Raw genomic sequence first — 19,157 nt, forward strand, 5'->3', positions numbered from 1 at the left:
AACAAGCAATACAAGCTGTTTTGTACAGCTAAAAACAGCTGGACGCCAGTTACAAACGGCCATGACTCATAGGCTACTGGAAGAAAAAGGTGGTAGAATAATAATTAAGTAAATTAAAATGTAATCATTTAAAAAATACATAAAATGTAAATTACCATAGTATTGTCATGGGTTATTACGTGTATTCAATATTTGAACAATAACAATAATAATAATAATTCTAATAGGTAATAATATCAATTATGACTTTTCGGTATTGCCTCTAATAAAAAATATTTAAGTAAATAAAACGAACTAAACTACACGGTATTTTAAGTATATTAAACATCTTTTCAGTATTAGGGTAGAGTGGGGGAAAACGCCCCCCTTAAATAAAATGTGACATTACAGTGAAACAAAACATAAATGTGACTAGAACTGCCATCCCGGTTTTGAGTGACTATGGCAGGAGTTATTCCCCAAATATTAAAATTGCTCAGCCTTCATAATTAATTTGTATTTTGACTGAACATATTTTTGTACAAAGGGGGCGTTTTGCCCCAGCAGTGGGGTAAAATGCCCCCTTTATTACCAACCAGTTTTCTTCATAGATCAACAGCAAAATGAACAGACTATAGTTTTTAATCTCTAAAAGTAAAAGGCAAGTAATGTATCAACATGTATATATATTAATATTTATTTGAGGAATGTCCAAAATATCCAAATTTTTTAACATTTATATTTATACATATAACTAAGCCATGCAAACAAATATGTTGAGGTAATTTTTTTTATTGTGTTCAAATATTTTGATTTTACCACCTAGTTATACTGCATTAAGTGTAAAACAAAGGATTTGATAGACAGAAATATGTTATTATAGTAATTATAATAGAGAGAATCTATGCCCTCTGGGGGGCGTTTTACCCCGCAGCATAGGGGGCGTTTTACCCCACAAGCTATGTCTTTTTTTATTTTTTTATAAATTTTTAAAATACAATTATATTCCTTATAAATAACATATCCTCTCAAACTACAGACTTCACTATTTATCTATAATACATCACTGTGGTATCCTACAGAACAATATTCTCTTAAACACTTGTTTACTAATATCTGAAAATTATAGCATTTTCCATGAAATCCTCTTCTCTTCAAACACGTCGCTGGTGTCAGCTTTTTCAAGGAGATTTGTTTATCCCCGTTGTCAACGTAGTGCATAGCAATAGTGAAAATGTATCTTGATTTTCTCTAGTGGTTATTTTGGGAAAAACAGGTAGGGGGGCGTTTTCCCCCACTCTACCCTAAGTTAAATCTGACATCACTCACGAGTCTGGGCTGTCATCTGATCAATTAAGCCGCATTGATTTCAGCTGTTCCATCGAGTAAAGCCGCACATCTCAAACTGAGTCGGTTTGACCGCTGTTCTCTGCAGTCATGTGTTTATTTGCGCTGCTGAATGTCGCTTCAGGGATTTTTCTGCTTCTGAGAGGTCAGATACAAGTCTTGAATTAATCTTAACCTTGTTTTGTCTAGATAGCAAATAGGCCTAGGTGAAGTCACTGACAAACTAATACCAATCGAGACTATTTCTCCTTTTAAAAAAAGCCCTTTCGTTTCCCAAAACCTTTAACTTCTAGTCGTTGATTTAGTTTACTTATTAGAACTACTGTATATAATAGTTCTTTGTCATCTGTCGTAGAGGCATTGCCTTTATTTGCATACATTCAAATGCAACAACTAGCTGCCTGTGCGAATCTAACAAAACCTGTTAAAACTAATTAACATTTCACCCCAAAAATAATGTGCATTAATGATCATGCAGCCTATTATTACTATTTAACAATTTTGCATTGAGGCGTTACTTTAATTACAGTTTTTCCCTCAACAGCAATTACTATAATGTGCTTACACGTCTCGGTTGTACTTGTTGAATGCTTTTAATTTTTTTAATTTAAATAGAAATTGAATTTCAAATAACTGCTTTACAGTAATCGGAATCTATGTTGATATTGCATGAGATTGACTTACTTTATTCTAAATTAACTTGCTTTTCATTTCCTTTCCTTGTGCTCTAGCTGAATGTGCAAAGGCTGCAGTGGCTCCTGATGATGTTCCTCTGCGCTGCAGACTGGGCTTCAAACCCTGTAATGACGGATCAGAGTGTGTGTTGTACAGTCATGTGTGTGACGGTGAGAATGACTGTCCTGACGGCTCTGATGAAGATGAATGTGCTGCTGTCTGCAGTATAGGTATGTTTTATACATTTATACTTAGGGGACAGTTTTGGCCCTCAAATTGATTTCCAGGGGCCTAGAATAAAGAATACACGTTTAGGCTTAAATTTAAGATTTGAGTTTGCATTTGAATTTGATTCCATTTAGATTGCATATAGAGTATTTTCACGATGCATCATCAGTTGGCCATATTGGCGGCACTGAATGTCAACAATGCCACTGAACCGAATGAAATTTGCATATTTTGTTGATTATTGCTGCTGAAAATGGCCAATTATTGTCATGTTTTGAGCTGTACTAATCAGTTGGACTGGGAAAAACATTTGGAGTACTATAGACTGCCAAAGGTTATAAAAAAAAAAGGAGACAAGTGCAAAAAACTGTCTGAGGAACAAAAGGTGTTTGGCCAAACTGAACTAGGATTTCCAGAACAAGAGTCTTGACAACATTCATGTTTGTTCTTATTTCTGGTCAGGTAGGTGAAATTTAGTATAATACCTTAATTAAGACTGCTTGTATGTATCTTTACCACCTTATAACTTTATTTTGTCAAACTATTGCACCCTTTCCTGCTTACTAAGTCCTTCTCTATATGATTTAGCAGCCTGTAAAAGTTTTTCGGTGGTTTAGACAGCAAAAATGAGCAGAACAACGTATTCAGTAGTACATTATCTGTGCAGTTGTTGTTGTTTACATCGGAGTATCGCCAATATGACCACAAATTTATTCAAATTGCTTAGGATCAACATAAAATTGATGCTCATATTAAGTTCTGAAAACCACTTTTTATATTTGGAAAGCAAATTAGAAAACAGATTTAGTAGGCTGCCTAATTTTCTTTTTTTTTTTTTACTTTGCAAACCACAAAAGCATTGTATTTCCATCTGGTCTCAGGTCAGTTTCAGTGTGCGCATGGTAAGAAGTGCATCGAGCGACGGCAGGTGTGCGACGGTGTGCCTCAGTGTCAGGATCGCTCGGATGAAATCGACTGCTTCAAGCCGGATGAGGGCTGCGGTCATCGCTGTGATAAAGTCCGCTGCATCCCACAATCCTTCGTCTGTGATGGAGACACAGACTGTGCGGACGGCAGCGATGAGGCCAACTGTGGTAAGGGTTTAAATTACATTAAAGAGTGATATTACTGTAAACAATAAACATGTTTCATTAAATTAAACATTATGTAATTTAATTAAACATTTTCAAAAGTAGTGAGGTAAATTCAGGTAAAACTGGAGATTTTTGGCCATTGAGGTGACTGGAAAAAATTATATGTACCTTTAAGGGAAGCAGGGTACAAAGGTGTACCTTTTGAGAAGATATAGCCTCAGTGACCCAGTGCTTATGTGGGTTGCCAGATTGAAGACAGGCAACATGATTGAGCGCAATTAAAAGTTGTATCAGCGATTTCTAGCCTGGAGTCCGAGATATGCCAAAAAAACAATCGGCACTACCAACCTTTCCACACATAAACAAACAGTGTTCCAACCAATCAGCGTCAGGGGTTTGGTGTTGTGGACTTTCGCTCCGCCTCCCTCACATCCCTGCACCAGTAGGAAAGGCCACAACACCAAACCCCTGACGCTGATTGGTTGGAACACTGTTTGTTTATGTGTGGAAAGGTTGGTAGTGCCGATTGTTTTTTTTGGCATATCTCGGACTCTAGGCTGACCAGAGAGACGTGTTTTTTTCACAGACAATTTATGGGGCAGGCAGCGAGCGGATCGTGAAGAAAGGTCAGCTGAAATTGACACTATGTTTTAGGCTAGAAATCGCTGATACAACCTTTAACAGCTGATGAGTTCGTTTATACACTTTAATATCCTAAGGGTTTTTAGGTCAGGTGGAATCTGCGATCTTAATTCTATTGATGCAGTATAATGTGTTTTCCACCAGCAGTGGACGGAATCAGACAAACCAGAACAAAAACAGCCATTCCAACATGGAATGCACATTTTGTGAGGATAGGAAAATATTTGGCAGAGATACAACTACATTCAAGAATTAAGTTCTTAGCAATGCAAATTACTTGAAAAATTTAGTGTTGATATATATTTTTAGCAGAAAATTTAAAAAATATCTTCATGAAACATGACCCATACAATGTATTTTTGGCTACTTAAGACTGGTTTTGTGGAACAGGATCATATATGTGAACTTGTTTGTTGATTATGTTTCCAAAAAATGAAAAGTGTCATTATTTATTCACCCACATGTCCTGCCATACCTGTATACATTTCTTTGCTCTGTGAAACATAAAAGAATATACTTTGAAGATCGTTGGTAACAAAACATTCAGGTCCATTGACTTCAATAATATTTTTTCTCCATACTATGGAAGTCAATGGGATTCAAAACTATTTGGTTACTACAATTACGAAATTGTATTTGTACGAAGTGGAAGTTTCCAAAAACATGCCTTTAGTCTTGAAGTTTCCACTTGTTTTCTCAGATGTCAGCCCTGATGATGACCGCATCGAAGAGGAAAAGGAAAAAGAAGAAAAGAAAACAGAGGATGAAGTCTCAGGAAAAGCTCCTGTGACCAAAGGACCTCTGCGCTGTTCGATTGGCTCTAAGTTATGTAAAGACGGAACGGACTGTGTGCTCTATAATCACGTTTGTGACGGTGAGCATGACTGTAAGGACGGGTCTGATGAAGACGAATGCTCTGTGGAGTGTGAATCAGGTGAGGAAACAACATGGCAACACACAGCCGCTCACAACATGACTTATATGCACTGAGAAATTATTTCTTTAAAATTCCTGCTCTGGTGTTCACATGTTAATATTCCAACTGTTCTCAGGTCAGTTTCAGTGTGCGCATGGTAAGAAGTGCATCGAGCGACGGCAGGTGTGTGACGGTGTGGCTCAGTGTCAGGATCGCTCGGATGAAGTCGACTGCTTCAAGCCGGAGGAGGGATGCGGTCATCGTTGCAATAAAAACCGTTGTATCCCAGAATCCTTTGTTTGTGATGGAGACGCAGACTGTGCGGATGGCAGCGATGAAGCCAGCTGTGGTACGGGTTGTGGCTGTAAATAGAAACATGATAATTTTTAGTTCTTTTTGTCCATTATTACAGTGGTATTATAACTAAAACTGTTACTTTTTTGCCAATTGAAATGAAGCTGAGATGAAATATAAAAAGCCCTATTTCATATGTCCTGTCCTGTAGGAGAGGAGAGTTGCAGCAGTGCTGAGTGGCGGTGCAGCAGCGGTCAGTGCGTGTCGGTCAGTATGCACTGTGATGGACACCCGGACTGCAGAGATCATTCAGACGAGGAGGACTGCGCTGAACCTCCACCATGCAGCACACAACGCCGCTGTCCGAAGAGTCAGGAGTGTCTGCTGGATGAGTGGATATGTGATGGAGAGATTGACTGCAAGGATGGCACAGATGAGAAGGTGTGCTGGGAAATGCATGCATCAAATGACCAAAAGCATTACGAAAGGATCAATATAAGTGTTTTGACCTTCTTTCTCATGTGAGACAGAACTGTAAAGAGTCTCCAGTGCAGTGTGGTGAGTTTCAGTGGTCGTGCTCCTCTAACACGCAGTGTATTCCACAAGCTTGGCGCTGTGATGGCTCTGAAGATTGCAGGGATGGAAGCGATGAATCTGGTTGTGAGTTAACAGTTTTGTCATATTGGAACAGACTGAACCCAGATAAGACCCCATTGCATGTTAATTTTCATTAAATGTTAGAAATGATTTTACAGTCAACATGAAATCTGAATTGACCCTATTTACTTACTTGATGCATATTCAAACAAATTCTCCAACTTTTTTTTTAAAGACAATTCCAGCGGGGAAAAAAAGTGAAAATCTTGTTGATGTATGTGTAAGACCTTTTCTGCCACGGAATAAAAAAAAGGAATTGTGACTATTTATCTCACAGTTCTGAGAAATAAACGAGGAATTCTGAGAAATAAAGTTGCAGAGTTTATAACGCGCATTTGTGAGTTAAGTCAGAATTGCAAAATAAAACTCGCATTAGCAAGGAAAAAGTCGGAATTGTCAGTTTTTATCTTGCAATTGCGAGTTTATATCTCAATTCTGTAAAAAGAAAAGCCAATTGCAAGAAAAAGTCAGAATTGCAAAATATAAACTTTTTCAAGAAATGTCAATTGAGTTTTATCTACCTGTTTTGACTTTATTTCCCACAATTGTTTATATCACGCAATTCAGAGAGAAAAGTCAGAATTGCCAGATATAAACTGTTATTAAATTGTTACTTTATAACTTGCAATTCCGAGTTAATTCTGAGATGTGAACTCACAATTGTCAGAAAAAGAGTCAGAATTGTGAGATGAATTTATTTTTTTTTATTCAGTGGCGGAAACGGGCTTCCATTGATAGGCATCATATAACATAAGTAAAAAACGTTTTGCATTTATTATGACATTCAAGTTTAAGAAGTGTGTTTGGGGTTCTAATTAGCTACACTTTTAAGAATTCTTATTTTATTTTATTTTTTTCCCCACACACAACAGGAATAATTGGCAGAACATTTGTGTAGACTAAAATTCAAGAAATATACCATTCAAAAATGTGAAGGATTTTAAAAATGTTTTTATACCGTTTCTTTTTCACCAAGGCTGCATTTATGTAATGTGATTTAATGAGTCACACCACTTGACAATTTACATATTTTCTCTGAAATTGAGGGGAAAAATTAATAAATAAAACAATTTAAATGGGTAATCACATTATTATTGGGTAATCACATGGGTAATTACTATTGAACCGTAATCATAGTTTCACCTGATCTGTAGTAAATGAGCCTCTGTTCTGTGTTTGACAGGTCCGAGTGTGTCCTGTCCTCCTCATCAGTTCCAGTGTGGTAGTTCAGAGTGTGTGGATCCGTCTCAGCTCTGTAACGGAGTCACTAACTGTCTGGATGGTTCTGATGAGGGAGGGACCTGCCAAACTGAAAAATGCTCTGAACAGTCAAAGTGTGCACAGGACTGCCACAGCACACCTACAGGCACGGTATGATTTCCTTTGTTTTAATGTTATCAAATGTCTGCTTTGAATATTTAAAACTACCAGCCTCAGAAAGCTTGAATAATATTAACACCAGAGTTCAGAAGTCTAAGGGTGGTAAGATGTTGAAAGAAACTTTTTTTTTTTTTTTTTTTTTATATATATATATATATATATATGCTCAATTTATTTGAGAGGGAAAAAAGTGAAATATTCCTGTTTAAAAGAACTCTCTTATGGTTGGCCCAAACTGCTTGATTGGATTCAGGACATTATGTATTAGTTTTGTTTCAGAATAGTACACCAATATTGGATGCAACCTCTCTCACTTTAGTTCTTGGCCTCTTATTAATAATCTATGAATTAATAAGCAGTTGCCTATCATTATCACTTCCTTTCACTGCTTTTATCTTTTTTCTATAGCGCTGTTGGTGCAGGATGGGCTACAAGCCTGTAGATGATGGAGTGGTGTGTGTTGATGTGGATGAGTGTGTGGACCGTCCAGACTTCTGTTCACACTACTGTAACAACACTCAGGGCTCATTTGAGTGCTCTTGTAGTCAGGGTTATGTTCTGGAACCTGATGGCCACAGCTGCAAAATCACAGGTATATACACAACCAAGAGCAAATATATTTTTTTTGTAAAACATAGGCCATGTTTGAAATGGCATGCATACAAAGCAGTATACACTCAATATTTTTTAACAATAGTGTGTAAGGCTATGCATTATGCAACAAATGGTAGTATGCTACATTTTATGTTATCTAAAAAAATGTGGTCTAGAATATTTCACATGAGTGTTCAGATAAGTATGTATGGATTGAATGTACTTTACAATGCACAGGAAAAGTTTACTTCCAGAATAAATATTCTGATAATTTACTCACCCTCATGTGATCCAAGATGTTCATGTCTTTCTGTCCTCAGTCGCAAAGGAATTAAAGTTTTTGAGAAAAACATTCCAGGATTTTTCTCCATATTGTGAACTCCAATGTGGCCAGTGGGTTTCAGTTCTGTTTTAAAGGGCTCTACACAATCCCAGCTGAGAAATAAGAGTCTTTTCTAGCAAAACAATCAGATGCACAAATGCTTGCCTTGCGTCATACTGGAAAGGTCATGCATGACTGCACTGACCCAGTGCTTACAAAGGGAAAGTGCAAAGAAAGTCAAATGCACTTTACAAAAAAAAAAAAGGTAAAGCAATGATATTTAACGATTTTGAAGTTGGAGGTGAACATGAGATGGAGCTTTTCACCCTACCCTAACTTTCTGATCTGAAGTACACAAAGACCTTTCCACACATGACCTTTCCAACATGATTATCTAATGCGTGAAGACCTGCGTGCACATTGCAGAGCTAGTGCACGATGAGCATTTGTAGTTAAAGTATATGCATTTTTTATTTTTTCAGGAAATGACCAATCATTTTGTAGATAAGGCTCTTGTGTCGTGTAAAGCCCTTTGAAGCTCCATTGAAACTGCAGTTTGGACCTTCAACCCGTTAAAGTCTGTTATATGAAGAAAGATTGTGGAATGTTTTCCTTCAAAACCTTAATTCACCCTTCTTTCCACAAGCTAAGACTGCAGTAAGAAGTTGTGCTCCTTTCTCAGGTGAGCCATACCTGCTGGCATCTGTGCAGTCTGAGGTCTTCCTGCTGGGTCTGAGGAGCTCCAGTCTGGATGTCCTGCTCTCGTCAGAGAAGCGGTTTGTCTTTTCACTTGACTATGACTGGCAGAAGCAGAGAGTGTACTGGATCAACCTCAACACTGACAACATAAAATGGCTGTCATTGGATCAGAAGAGCAAAGGAACCTTTATTAAAGGTCAGTGTTGTTATTGATGACTACAATGACAGTTAACATAGTCAAACCAAAATTTATTCAGACACCTTCAGCATTTCTCACATTATTATAGTTTAGAAAATGGTAATAAAATATGACAAGATAAACTGTGTCAGAACAAATTCATCTTGTATGTCAGATAACTTTAATAACAAGGTATGTAATAGATTACAATCAACCAAAAATTCAGACAGCTGTTAGTATGACAATATTTACACATGTTTAGTTTGTGGTGTAAAAAGGTTGCATTAGTAATTAAAGAAAAAACACTTAAGCAAAACATGGTCAGGTCAAAGTGTCTGAATAATTATTGGACCTAAATGTTTATCAGTTTTACTGATAGTCAACTGTATGAGGAATTTTTGGGTATAATATGCCACAGTTTACTTTATTTTGCTATCCTCACTTACATTTATAAACTATAGTGTCCTGCACCCACTAGTAAAAAATACTGAAAATTATATATGGTGTCTGAATAATTTTTGGTTGGACTGCAAATATAAATATAGCCGGTCATGTCATAACGCATTCATGTTTTTGGCGTCAAAGAAATAGGGAAATTACCTGTATGTGTCCATCTCTTTGTGTCAGGTATCAATGCAGACAGTCTGGCAGTGGACTGGGTGGCGAGAAACCTCTACTGGACTGATAGCGTCAATAGCCAGATCAATGCAGTGGGACTGGACAGTGATGCCACCAGAACCACAGATATTGTGATGATCTTGGGTGAAGATCTAGGACAGCTTCGCTCCATCACTCTGCTGCCACAGAAAGGGTTCGAATAATTAATTTACAGAGCCACCAGTGGGCACTACAAAGCATGAGAACTAGTTTTAGAATATTATGTACAGTGGTGGACAAAATTATTAGAGCACTAGTATTTTCAGCAGCTAAAAATGGTTTTAAGTCCACTATTTCTATCTTTTGCTCTAGTGTGTCAGTAGGAAATATCAGTTTACATTTCTAAACATTAATTTTGCCATTAATTGTAATAGTCCAGCCAGTGCTCCACACAGAGATCTGATCTCAACATCACCCAGTGTGTCTGGAATGACATGAAGAAACAGAACAACCTGAGACAGAGTAAATCCAGAAGAACTGTGGAACTGTCGTGTCATTCCAGACAGAAAGCTGCAGTACTATTAAAGGTTTTAGGCACTTGTGTAAAAATGAGGATGCTGTCAAAAATAATCTTAAATAGCTTTTCTTTATCTATCTTCTAACTAAATTAAATCCACATTTGGTGCGACCATGCTTTGCAAAGTAGCTTTTGCCCTAGGTGCACTTGTGCATAGTTTTTCAAGTTGCTTTGCACATAGGTTTCTTGAAGCATCTTGGAGATGTTGCCACAGTTCTTCTGGATTTAGTCTGTCTCAGTTTGTTCTGTTTTTTTTTTTTTCATGTAATTCCAGACAGACTGAATGATGATGAGATCAGATCTCTCTGTGTGGAGCACTGGCTGTTGTCAGACTCGTGCAAACAAAAATCTCACTGGATTATTACAATTAATGGCAAAATTAATGTTTGGAAATGTAAACTGAGATTTCCTACTGACACACTACAGCAAAACATAGAAATAACTGACTTAAAACCATTTCATAGCTGGTGAAAATACTGGTGTTCTAATAATTTTTGCCACCAATGTAAATGTAATTGTTAACCCTGATGTTTTTTTTTTCAGAATAATGTTCTGGTCAGAAACTGGGGATGATGCTCAAATAGAAAGAGCAGGAATGGATGGTTCAGACAGACGTGTGCTGGTCAGTCACTCTCTCCGATGGCCGGTCAGTTTGACTGTGGACTCCCTGCATGACAGAATCTACTGGACAGATGAGAAACTCAAGTGCATCGGTTCAGCCGATATTGATGGAGGAGATATTAAGGTAGTAGATGTGTCCACCTCTGCATTTCAGAAAATATCTAATAGGGCATAACATTGGCTTCTAACATGATCTGCTAATGTGTTTGCAGTTGCTTACCTTAATGTTTCTGGATCAACACTTCTGTCCTTCAATCTAACGTTAGAATATTTTAGATACAGTGGTGGATGAAGTACACAAAACAAGTACTTGAGTACAGATACCATAATAAAATGTTGTGGGTTTCAAGTATATGGTTAACCAAACAGTTGATAGTAGCCACCGACAACCTTCGGGTGAATAAATAACGGCAGAATTGTAATTTTGGGTAAACTATACCTTTAAGTTAACTGTCCACCACTGGATGGATATGGGTCTTTAATGAAATGAGGAAGCCGCAAGATGCAAAAATAATTATTTTGATTTGCACCATCTTTTGAAAACATTTTTCAGTCTTTTCCCCCCTGCATTTTCCTTTCGTGTTTCGCAGCTCTTGCAGATGATGGAGACCCCCAGTCCATTCTCAGTGTCTGTATTCAATGATCAGGTCTACTGGTCTGATACCAAAAGAGGAACCATTCAGAAAGCTCACAAAAGCACGGGGAAACAGCGCCAAGTCCTGCTCAAACGTCCTGGACAGCCATTCGGTTTGAAGGCAAGTATTTCTGTGATTAATAAAATCACCTTAAACCATACAGAATCGAACTGTATAAAGTGTTAAAGGGATAGTTCACTCAAAAATGAAAATTTGTTTGAAAATGTTTATCTGCTTACCCCCAGGGCATCCAAGATGTAGGTGACTTTGTTTCCTCAGAAAAACACAAACGAAGATTTTTAACGAAAACCGGTGCAGTCTGCCAGTCATATCATGGATGTGGATGGGCAACAAACCTTTAAGCGTGAACAAAAACATGCACAGACAAATCCAAATTACACCCTGCGACTCGTGATGATGCATTGATGTCCTAAGACACGAAACGATCGGTTTTTGCGATAAACTGAACAGTATTTATATCATTTTTTACCTTTGATAAACAGCCACGTCCATCTGTCATGAGCACGAGATCATCATCCGGCTCGTGACATGTGAACGCGCTCTGTTGTAGTATACGCAAACGCCAGAAGCGATCTGTCGCATGTATACGACACTCATTGTTTTCACAGAGCACAGAGATTGGCATCAGTCACGTCACATGTGCACGCGCTTCTGGCGTAGAATACGCAAATGCTGTAAGGGGAAATCTGTGAAAAGTCCCGGATGACTTTTAGCTTTAAATCTGTTTAAACAATCAGGATATGAGCAAATAATTACCATTTTGAATAGCCGCTATACCCACAATCTCTGTGCTCTGTGAAAACAATGAGTGTCGTATACATGCGACAGATCGCTTCTGGCGTTTGCGTATACTACAACAGAGCGCGTTCACATGTCACGAGCCGGATGATGATCTCGTGCTCATGACAGATGGACGTGGCTGTGTATCAAAGGTAAAAAATGATTCAAATACTGTTCAGTTTCTCACAAAAACCGGTCGTTTCGTGTCTTAGGGCATAAATGTATCGTCACGAGCCGCAGGGTGTTATTTGGATTTGTCTGTGCATGTTTTTGTTTACTTTTAAAGGTTTGGTGCCCATCCACATCCATGATAAGGCTGGCAGACTGCACTGGTTTTCACTAAAAATCTTCGTTTGTGTTTTTCTGAGGAAACAAAGTCACCTACATCTTGGATGCCCTGGGGATAAGCAGATAAACATCAACTTTTAATTTTTGGGTGAACTATCCCTTTAAGAATTTGGTTGCTTTAAAACATGCATATGCAAGAGGTAATGAAGTTTATATCGGGTGACAAGTGGTTGTGTTTCTCTGCAGGTCATTCATGCACTTTTCCAAGTGGGCATCTCTAACCCGTGTGCTTCCCAGCGCTGCTCTCACCTGTGTGTTTTATCACCGGGGCTGAAGCCTGTTTGCAAGTGTCCGTCTCAGTTACTGCTGGATGAAGATAGAGTCACCTGCTCCAAACCCAAAGACTCATCCTTCCTGTTGTTTCTTGCTCCAACTGCAGTCACACAGGTGTTGCTGTCCATACCTTATGATTAAAGCTGGATGTTATAAAGTAGTCAAAAGTTTACACACCCCTTACAGAATCTGCAAAATGTTTATTATTTTACCAAAATAAGAGGGACCATACAATATGCATGTCATTTTTTTTTATTTAATACTTACCTGAATTAAGAGAAAATAGATGAGTTTATAAAAATGACCCTGTTCAAAAGTTTACATACGCTTGATTCTTGAATACTGTGTTGTTACCTGAATGATCCACAGCAGTGTTTTTTGTTTTGTTTAGTGATCGTTGTTCATGAGTCCCTTGTTTGTTCTGAACAGTTGAACTGCCTGCTGTTCTTCAGAAAAATCTTTCAGGTCCCACAAATTATTTTTTTTTTTTCTAGCCTTTTTATGTATTTGAACCCTTTCCAAAAAAGATTGAGATCCATCTTTTCACACTGAGGACAACTGAAGGACTCGTATGCAACTATTACAGAACGTTCAAACACTCACTGATGCTCCAGAAAGAAAAACTGTGCATAAAGAGCCAGGGGCGTAAACTTTTGAACGGAATGAAGATGTGTAAATTGTATTTTGCCTAAATTTCATATTTTTTCATTTAGAATCGCCCTTCAGAAGCTACAAAAGATCCTTATGTTTCCCAGACAAAATAAGTAAAATTTACTCTGATCTTCAAATTCAAAAATGTTTTACCACCTGGCTCTTAATGCAACGTTTTTTTTCTTATGGAGCATCAGTGAGCGTTTGAACCTTCTGTAATAGTTGCATATGAGTCCCTCAGTTGTCCTCAGTGTGAAAAGATGGATCTCAAAATCATACAGTCAATGTCGGAAAGGGTTTAAATACACAAAAATGCTGGAAAACCAAAGAATTTGTGGGACCTGAAGGATTTTCTGAAGAACAGTGGGCAGTTTAACTGTTCAGGACAAACAGGTGACTCATGAACTACTGTCCAAAAATCCTTTCAGCTGAGCCCTTGATGCACCATCTTTTAAATATGCAAAGTCTACCATGTGGAGCTTATGTGTATTAGACTTTAACACAATTTGTCTCTCAGATTTATTTACAGAACAGACACAGCAACGTGGACCTAAAGAACTGGCCTGAACATCGCCGTTTTGATCTTCCCGATATGAACAAGCCAACCATGTTAGATTTAGTGCTGCGTGACCTCACGTTGTATGTGTCCGATGGCGGTCAGCCCATCGTGGGGCTCTTCAAGATGAAGGACACGGCGCTGGTGCGTCGTGGGAAACTGTTGCAGCTACATAAGGACTCACTGCGTGCTTTCTCAGTGGACTGGATCACGCTGAATGTGTACTGGAGCAGCGAGAAGCTGTCCGGTCTGCAGGTCACCTCACCAGATGGCACACACACCAATGTGTTAATTCAGGAGGGTGTCGGAGCCATTGAATCCATTGCTCTGGATCCACCCAGCGGTCGCCTCTGCTTCTCAAATAAAGTCCAGGAAGGTCAAATGACCCGGGTGGAGTGTGCCTATATGAATGGACAGAACAGGACAGTGGTATGGAGTAATTCAGTTCGGCCAACATCACTGATCTTGACGGATGAGGGGAATAAACTGTACTGGGCTGACACTGGTATGTTGTAAAATATTATTGGAATTTAAAATGACTGCTTTCTATTTGAATATATTTTTAAATGTAATGTATTCCTGCGATGCAAAGCTAAACTTTCAGCATCATTTTTCCAATCTTCAGTGTCGCATGATCCTTCTGAAATCATTCTACTTCGTTGATTTGATGCTCAAGAAACGTTCTTCTTATCTAAACATTCTTATTGTTATGTTGAAAACAGATGATAACACTGATAATGTAAAGAAACAAGAACCATTATTAATAACTGGATTTTATTAATATACAATCCAGCATATCAGAATATGATGCTTAAAATTCAGCTTTGCATCACAGGAATAAATTACATTTTTTAAAATATATTCAAAAATATTTTAAACTATAATAATATTTCTGCTGTATTTTATATAATCGCTAATATAAAGATCTTTTCTCTAGGTCTTGCGGTAATTGTTTCAGTTGGCCTGGATGGTTCTGGATACAAGGAAATAAAGACAGAAGAAGGCTTGATGGCATTTTCTGTGGTTAACAAAGTGCTTGTTTGGATTACTAAGAAAGGTACATTTGTGTGAGGACTTTTTGTGTTCTTCCTCTGGGGAAAACCATTTTAAAGAAAAAGTTCACTTCCAGAATGAAAATGTCCTGATGGTTTACTCACCTCCTTGTCATCCAAGATGTTATTGTCTTTCTTTCTTCAGTCGCAAAGAAAGTTTTTGAGAAGAACATTCAAGGAATTTTCTCCATACAGCGACCTTCAATGGTGGCCAACGGGCTCTACATGATTTCAGCCAAGGAATAAGAGTCTTTGCTAGCGAAACAAATGGTCATTTTCAACAACAACAACAACAAAAAAAGTACATTCACATTGGAAAAGTTTAAAAAGGGTAGGGTGAAAACCTCAATTTAATTTTCTCCTCTAACTTCAAAATCGCCCAACATTGTTTTACTACTTTTTTTTTTTTTTTTTTTTTTTTTTGTAAAGGGTGTTTGACTTTATTTTTGCATGTTCTTTTTATAAACACTGTCTGGGACAGTACTTCTGCATTATGTAATGCTTGAGGTCGAGGTAGTGCAAGACAAGAATTTCGAAAGTTAAAAGTATATAAATTAGTATTTTTCCTAGAGAATGACTGATCGTTTCGCTAGTGTCGAGCACTTTGAAGCTGCATTGAAACTGCAATTTGGACCTTCAACCCTTTGGCCACCACTGAAGTCCACTATATGGAGAAAAAATGAATGTTTTCCTCAAAAACCTTAATTTCTTTTCGACTGAAGAACGAAAGACATGAACAGCTTGGATGACATGGGGGTGAATAAATTTATCAGGAAATTTTCATTCTGGAAGTGAACTAATCCTTTAAGGTGGTTTTAACTGATAATCTGTCCACTGTCGTTTAGACTCCGCTAAGTGTTGGTTTAGTGATGATGAGCGTACAGCAAAGCTGTGGTTTGAAGTGGATGCAGATATCGTCAGTCTGAAAGCATTTGCAAAGTCGAGACAAAAAGGTGGGGAATTAATTACATAATAACGTACTATATTTATGTAAACTATGAAGCATTAATCAGTTCATTTTCTATTTCAGGCACCAATCTCTGCTCTAATGGTAATGGAGGCTGCAGTCACCTCTGTCTTGCATTCCCGGGAGGAATGACGTGCCACTGTGCCCATAATCACCGCCTGGTCAATGGCAAAGACTGCAGTCCAGACTCCCACTGCCCTCAAGGCACCAAACCTTGTCTGAGTGAAGACATCTGTCTATCGCTTGAGCAGTTCTGCAATGGTGTCGCTGACTGTCCAGATCATTCTGATGAAAACTGTGAGGAAACACCAAATCCTAACCTGGTTTACATTTTAAAAATGTTTTAGGGAGGAAAAAGTTAGCTTTACTAATAAGATGGATTAAAGGAGAAGTTCACTTCTAGTACAAACATTTACAGATAATGTACTCACCCGCTTGTCATCCAAGATGTTAATGTCTTTCTTCAGTCATAAAGAAATAGTTTTTTGAGGAAAAGAATTTCAGAATTTCTATCCATTGAGTGGTCTTCTATGGTGCCCCTGAGTTTGAACTTTCAAAATGCAGTTTAAATGCAGCTTTAAAGGGTTCTGAACGACCCCAGCCGAGGAATAAGTGTCAACAATTGGTTATTTTCTTAAAGAAAATTACAATTTGTATACTTTTTAACCTCAAGCCAGTATTAGTCCAATGAAACAGATCCATATAGGAGACCTGTTCTTCTGTTTTGACTTCTCAGGTGTTCAGGATACACATCATAATGTCCGGATCAACCCTAAAGCGTTTCGTCCGGGTTTGAGCAATAATGTCATACCTGAGAACGTGGAGTCCGAGGCGTGTGGCGTTAAACTGTGTAACAGCAACGGTGAATGCTCAACCCAGAATGGAGTGACTGTGTGCGTCTGCGAGGCTGGTTATAGTGGAGAGAACTGCCAGGATCTTTCGAGTGGGCTCTCACAGGGGCCAGTTCTGTACGGAGTAGTTGGACTGTGTGTCGCTGTGGTCGTCCTGGGGGTCACCGTCGGCATCATTCAGAGGAAAAAAGCCACAAATCGGAGGTACCGTGTAATCTGATGACTTTCATTTACTCATAATGGTTGAAATCAAATTTGTTACGAGGATTAAAATGTGTGTGTGTTCAGGCAAGCAGCACGGGCGGTGGATGTGCAGGAAACCGGCATGAAGGAATTTGAGAGAAGACAAGAAACGTCTTCAGGAAAATCTAATGGAAAAGACACTGAATTCTCAGAGGTAATGAAATAAGAGAATGGCGATATTAAAGGAATAATTGACCCAAAATGAAATTTTGAAACCGATTTGAGAAAAATGTTGCATTATATCACCTGCTCACCAATGGATCCTCTGCAGTGAATGGGTGCTGTCAGAATGATCATCCAAACAGCTGATAAAAACATCACAATCCACAAGTAATCCACACCAATCCTGTCCATCAATTAAAGGGAAAGTTCACTTCCAGAACAAAACTGTACAGATAATTTACTCACCCCCTTGTTATTAAAGATGTTCTTGTCTTTCTTTCTTCAGACAAAAAAAAAAATGTTTTTTGAGGTAAACATTTCAGGGTTGTTCTCCATATAGTGGACTTCTATGGAGCCTGCAAGTTTGAACTTCCAAAATGCAGTTTAAGTGCAGCTTCAAAGGGCTCTAAACGATCACAGCTGAGGAAGAAGGGTCTTATCTAGTGAAACAATTTGTATACTTTTTAACCTCAAACGCTCGTCTTGTCTAGCTCTACTTGTACTCTGTGTATTCCGGTTCATGACAGTTTGGGTAGGTTGAAAATCTCCAAGTTCAAAATCGTCCTACATCGCTGTTTTATCCTTTTTTGGAAAATGGCTTTTGAACCTCCTTGCACACTCACTTTGTAAACACTGGGTAGGTACTTTTTTGAAGTTGGAGGAGAAAATGAGATGGAGTTTTTCAACATACCCTAACTGTATTAACCCCGAAATGCACAAAGTTCATGCAGAGCTAGACAAGACAAGCATTTGAGGTTAAAAACTATAAATTGTAATTTTTTGTTTCACTAGATAAGACCGCACCATTGAAGTCCTTTATATTGAGAAAAATCCTGAAAGGTTCGCCTCAAAAAACAATTTCTTTACGACTCATGTAAGACAGACATGAACGTCTTGGATGACAAAGGGGTAAATTATCTGTACATTTTTGTTCTGGAAGTGAACTTTAACATCGTGTGAAGTGAAAAGCTGCATGAAACATAGAAACAAATCCATCAATAAGATGTTTTTAACTTCAAATCATTGCTTCCAGCTAAAATATGATTCATAAAAGGTTGTGATAAATTCTGTATTAGGAGAGAAATATGCACAGTTTACAGTACAAGCGAAATATGTCAGTGAATTTTAATATAAGAGGACAACAGGGGATACTTTAATAATGCTTCTTCCAGTTAAAAAAAAGTATAGACTCATATTTTGGACATAATCAACATTTTAAAGTTAAAACGCATTAATGATGGATTTGTTTCTTACAAAAAGAGCTTTTTGCTTTACAAAGACATGAGTTGATGGACTGGAATGGTGTGGATTATTTGTGGATCATGTTTTTATTAGCTGTTTGGACTTTTATTCTGACGGCACCCATTCACTGCAGAGGATTCATTGGTGAGAAAGAGTCCAAACTTCAAAACTTGTGCTGAAAAAGAAACAAATTCATCTATATCTTGGATGGATTTGAGGAAATTTGTTTTATTTTTGGGTGAACTATTACTTTAATTCCAAACCCATTAAAAAGTTCCCATTAGCAAAGCTGGTGTAATATTAGCTGTAACTTTGACCATCTTTTTTCTGTCTTTAGGAGAATGTGGCAACATCTGTGGACTAGCTTCAGCGTGTCGGCTGTAGCATCTCGGTTTCTTTGAAATAAAGTCATGTTGAATTTTGGAAAACCCCGTTCACAGTCTAGTTTGTGCAACAAACTGTTTCATAACCATTTTGTTTTTATTCGATTAGTCTAAAGGCAAAATAATATGAAACTTACCAACTTAGATGATATCTTGGTTTGCCACAAAAGTTGAGCAGAAATTGCTTTTGCCA

At 37.9% G+C, this 19,157-nt stretch overlaps 1 protein-coding gene across 1 annotated transcript; it reads left to right on the forward strand.

Moving 5' to 3' along the window:
- Positions 1 to 61: 61 nt before the first annotated feature.
- Positions 62 to 18,945, forward strand: lrp13 (low-density lipoprotein receptor related-protein 13). Its single transcript, XM_073840122.1, has 21 exons — positions 62 to 92; positions 2,058 to 2,231; positions 3,111 to 3,329; positions 4,666 to 4,899; positions 5,018 to 5,230; positions 5,387 to 5,616; positions 5,706 to 5,835; positions 7,016 to 7,203; positions 7,621 to 7,804; positions 8,811 to 9,023; positions 9,633 to 9,816; positions 10,723 to 10,924; positions 11,391 to 11,555; positions 12,771 to 12,971; positions 14,026 to 14,569; positions 15,002 to 15,121; positions 15,962 to 16,069; positions 16,147 to 16,380; positions 16,820 to 17,138; positions 17,223 to 17,331; positions 18,919 to 18,945. The coding sequence occupies exons 1-21, from the start codon at positions 62 to 64 to the stop codon at positions 18,943 to 18,945; spliced, it is 4,029 nt and encodes a 1,342-aa protein (XP_073696223.1).
- The last annotated feature ends 212 nt before the right edge of the window (positions 18,946 to 19,157 follow it).

This window comes from Garra rufa, chromosome 5 (assembly GCF_049309525.1).
Source record: "Garra rufa chromosome 5, GarRuf1.0, whole genome shotgun sequence".
Taxonomy (NCBI): Eukaryota; Metazoa; Chordata; class Actinopteri; order Cypriniformes; family Cyprinidae; genus Garra; species Garra rufa.

Bases quoted from the DNA above. Each gene is read 5' to 3' on its own strand.
- lrp13 (XM_073840122.1), top strand. From the start codon at position 62: ATGACTCATAGGCTACTGGAAGAAAAAGGTG. The intron at 93-2,057 runs GTAGAATAATAA...CTTGTGCTCTAG, and splicing joins GCTACTGGAAGAAAAAGGTG to CTGAATGTGCAAAGGCTGCA. The intron at 15,122-15,961 runs GTACATTTGTGT...ACTGTCGTTTAG, and splicing joins TGTTTGGATTACTAAGAAAG to ACTCCGCTAAGTGTTGGTTT.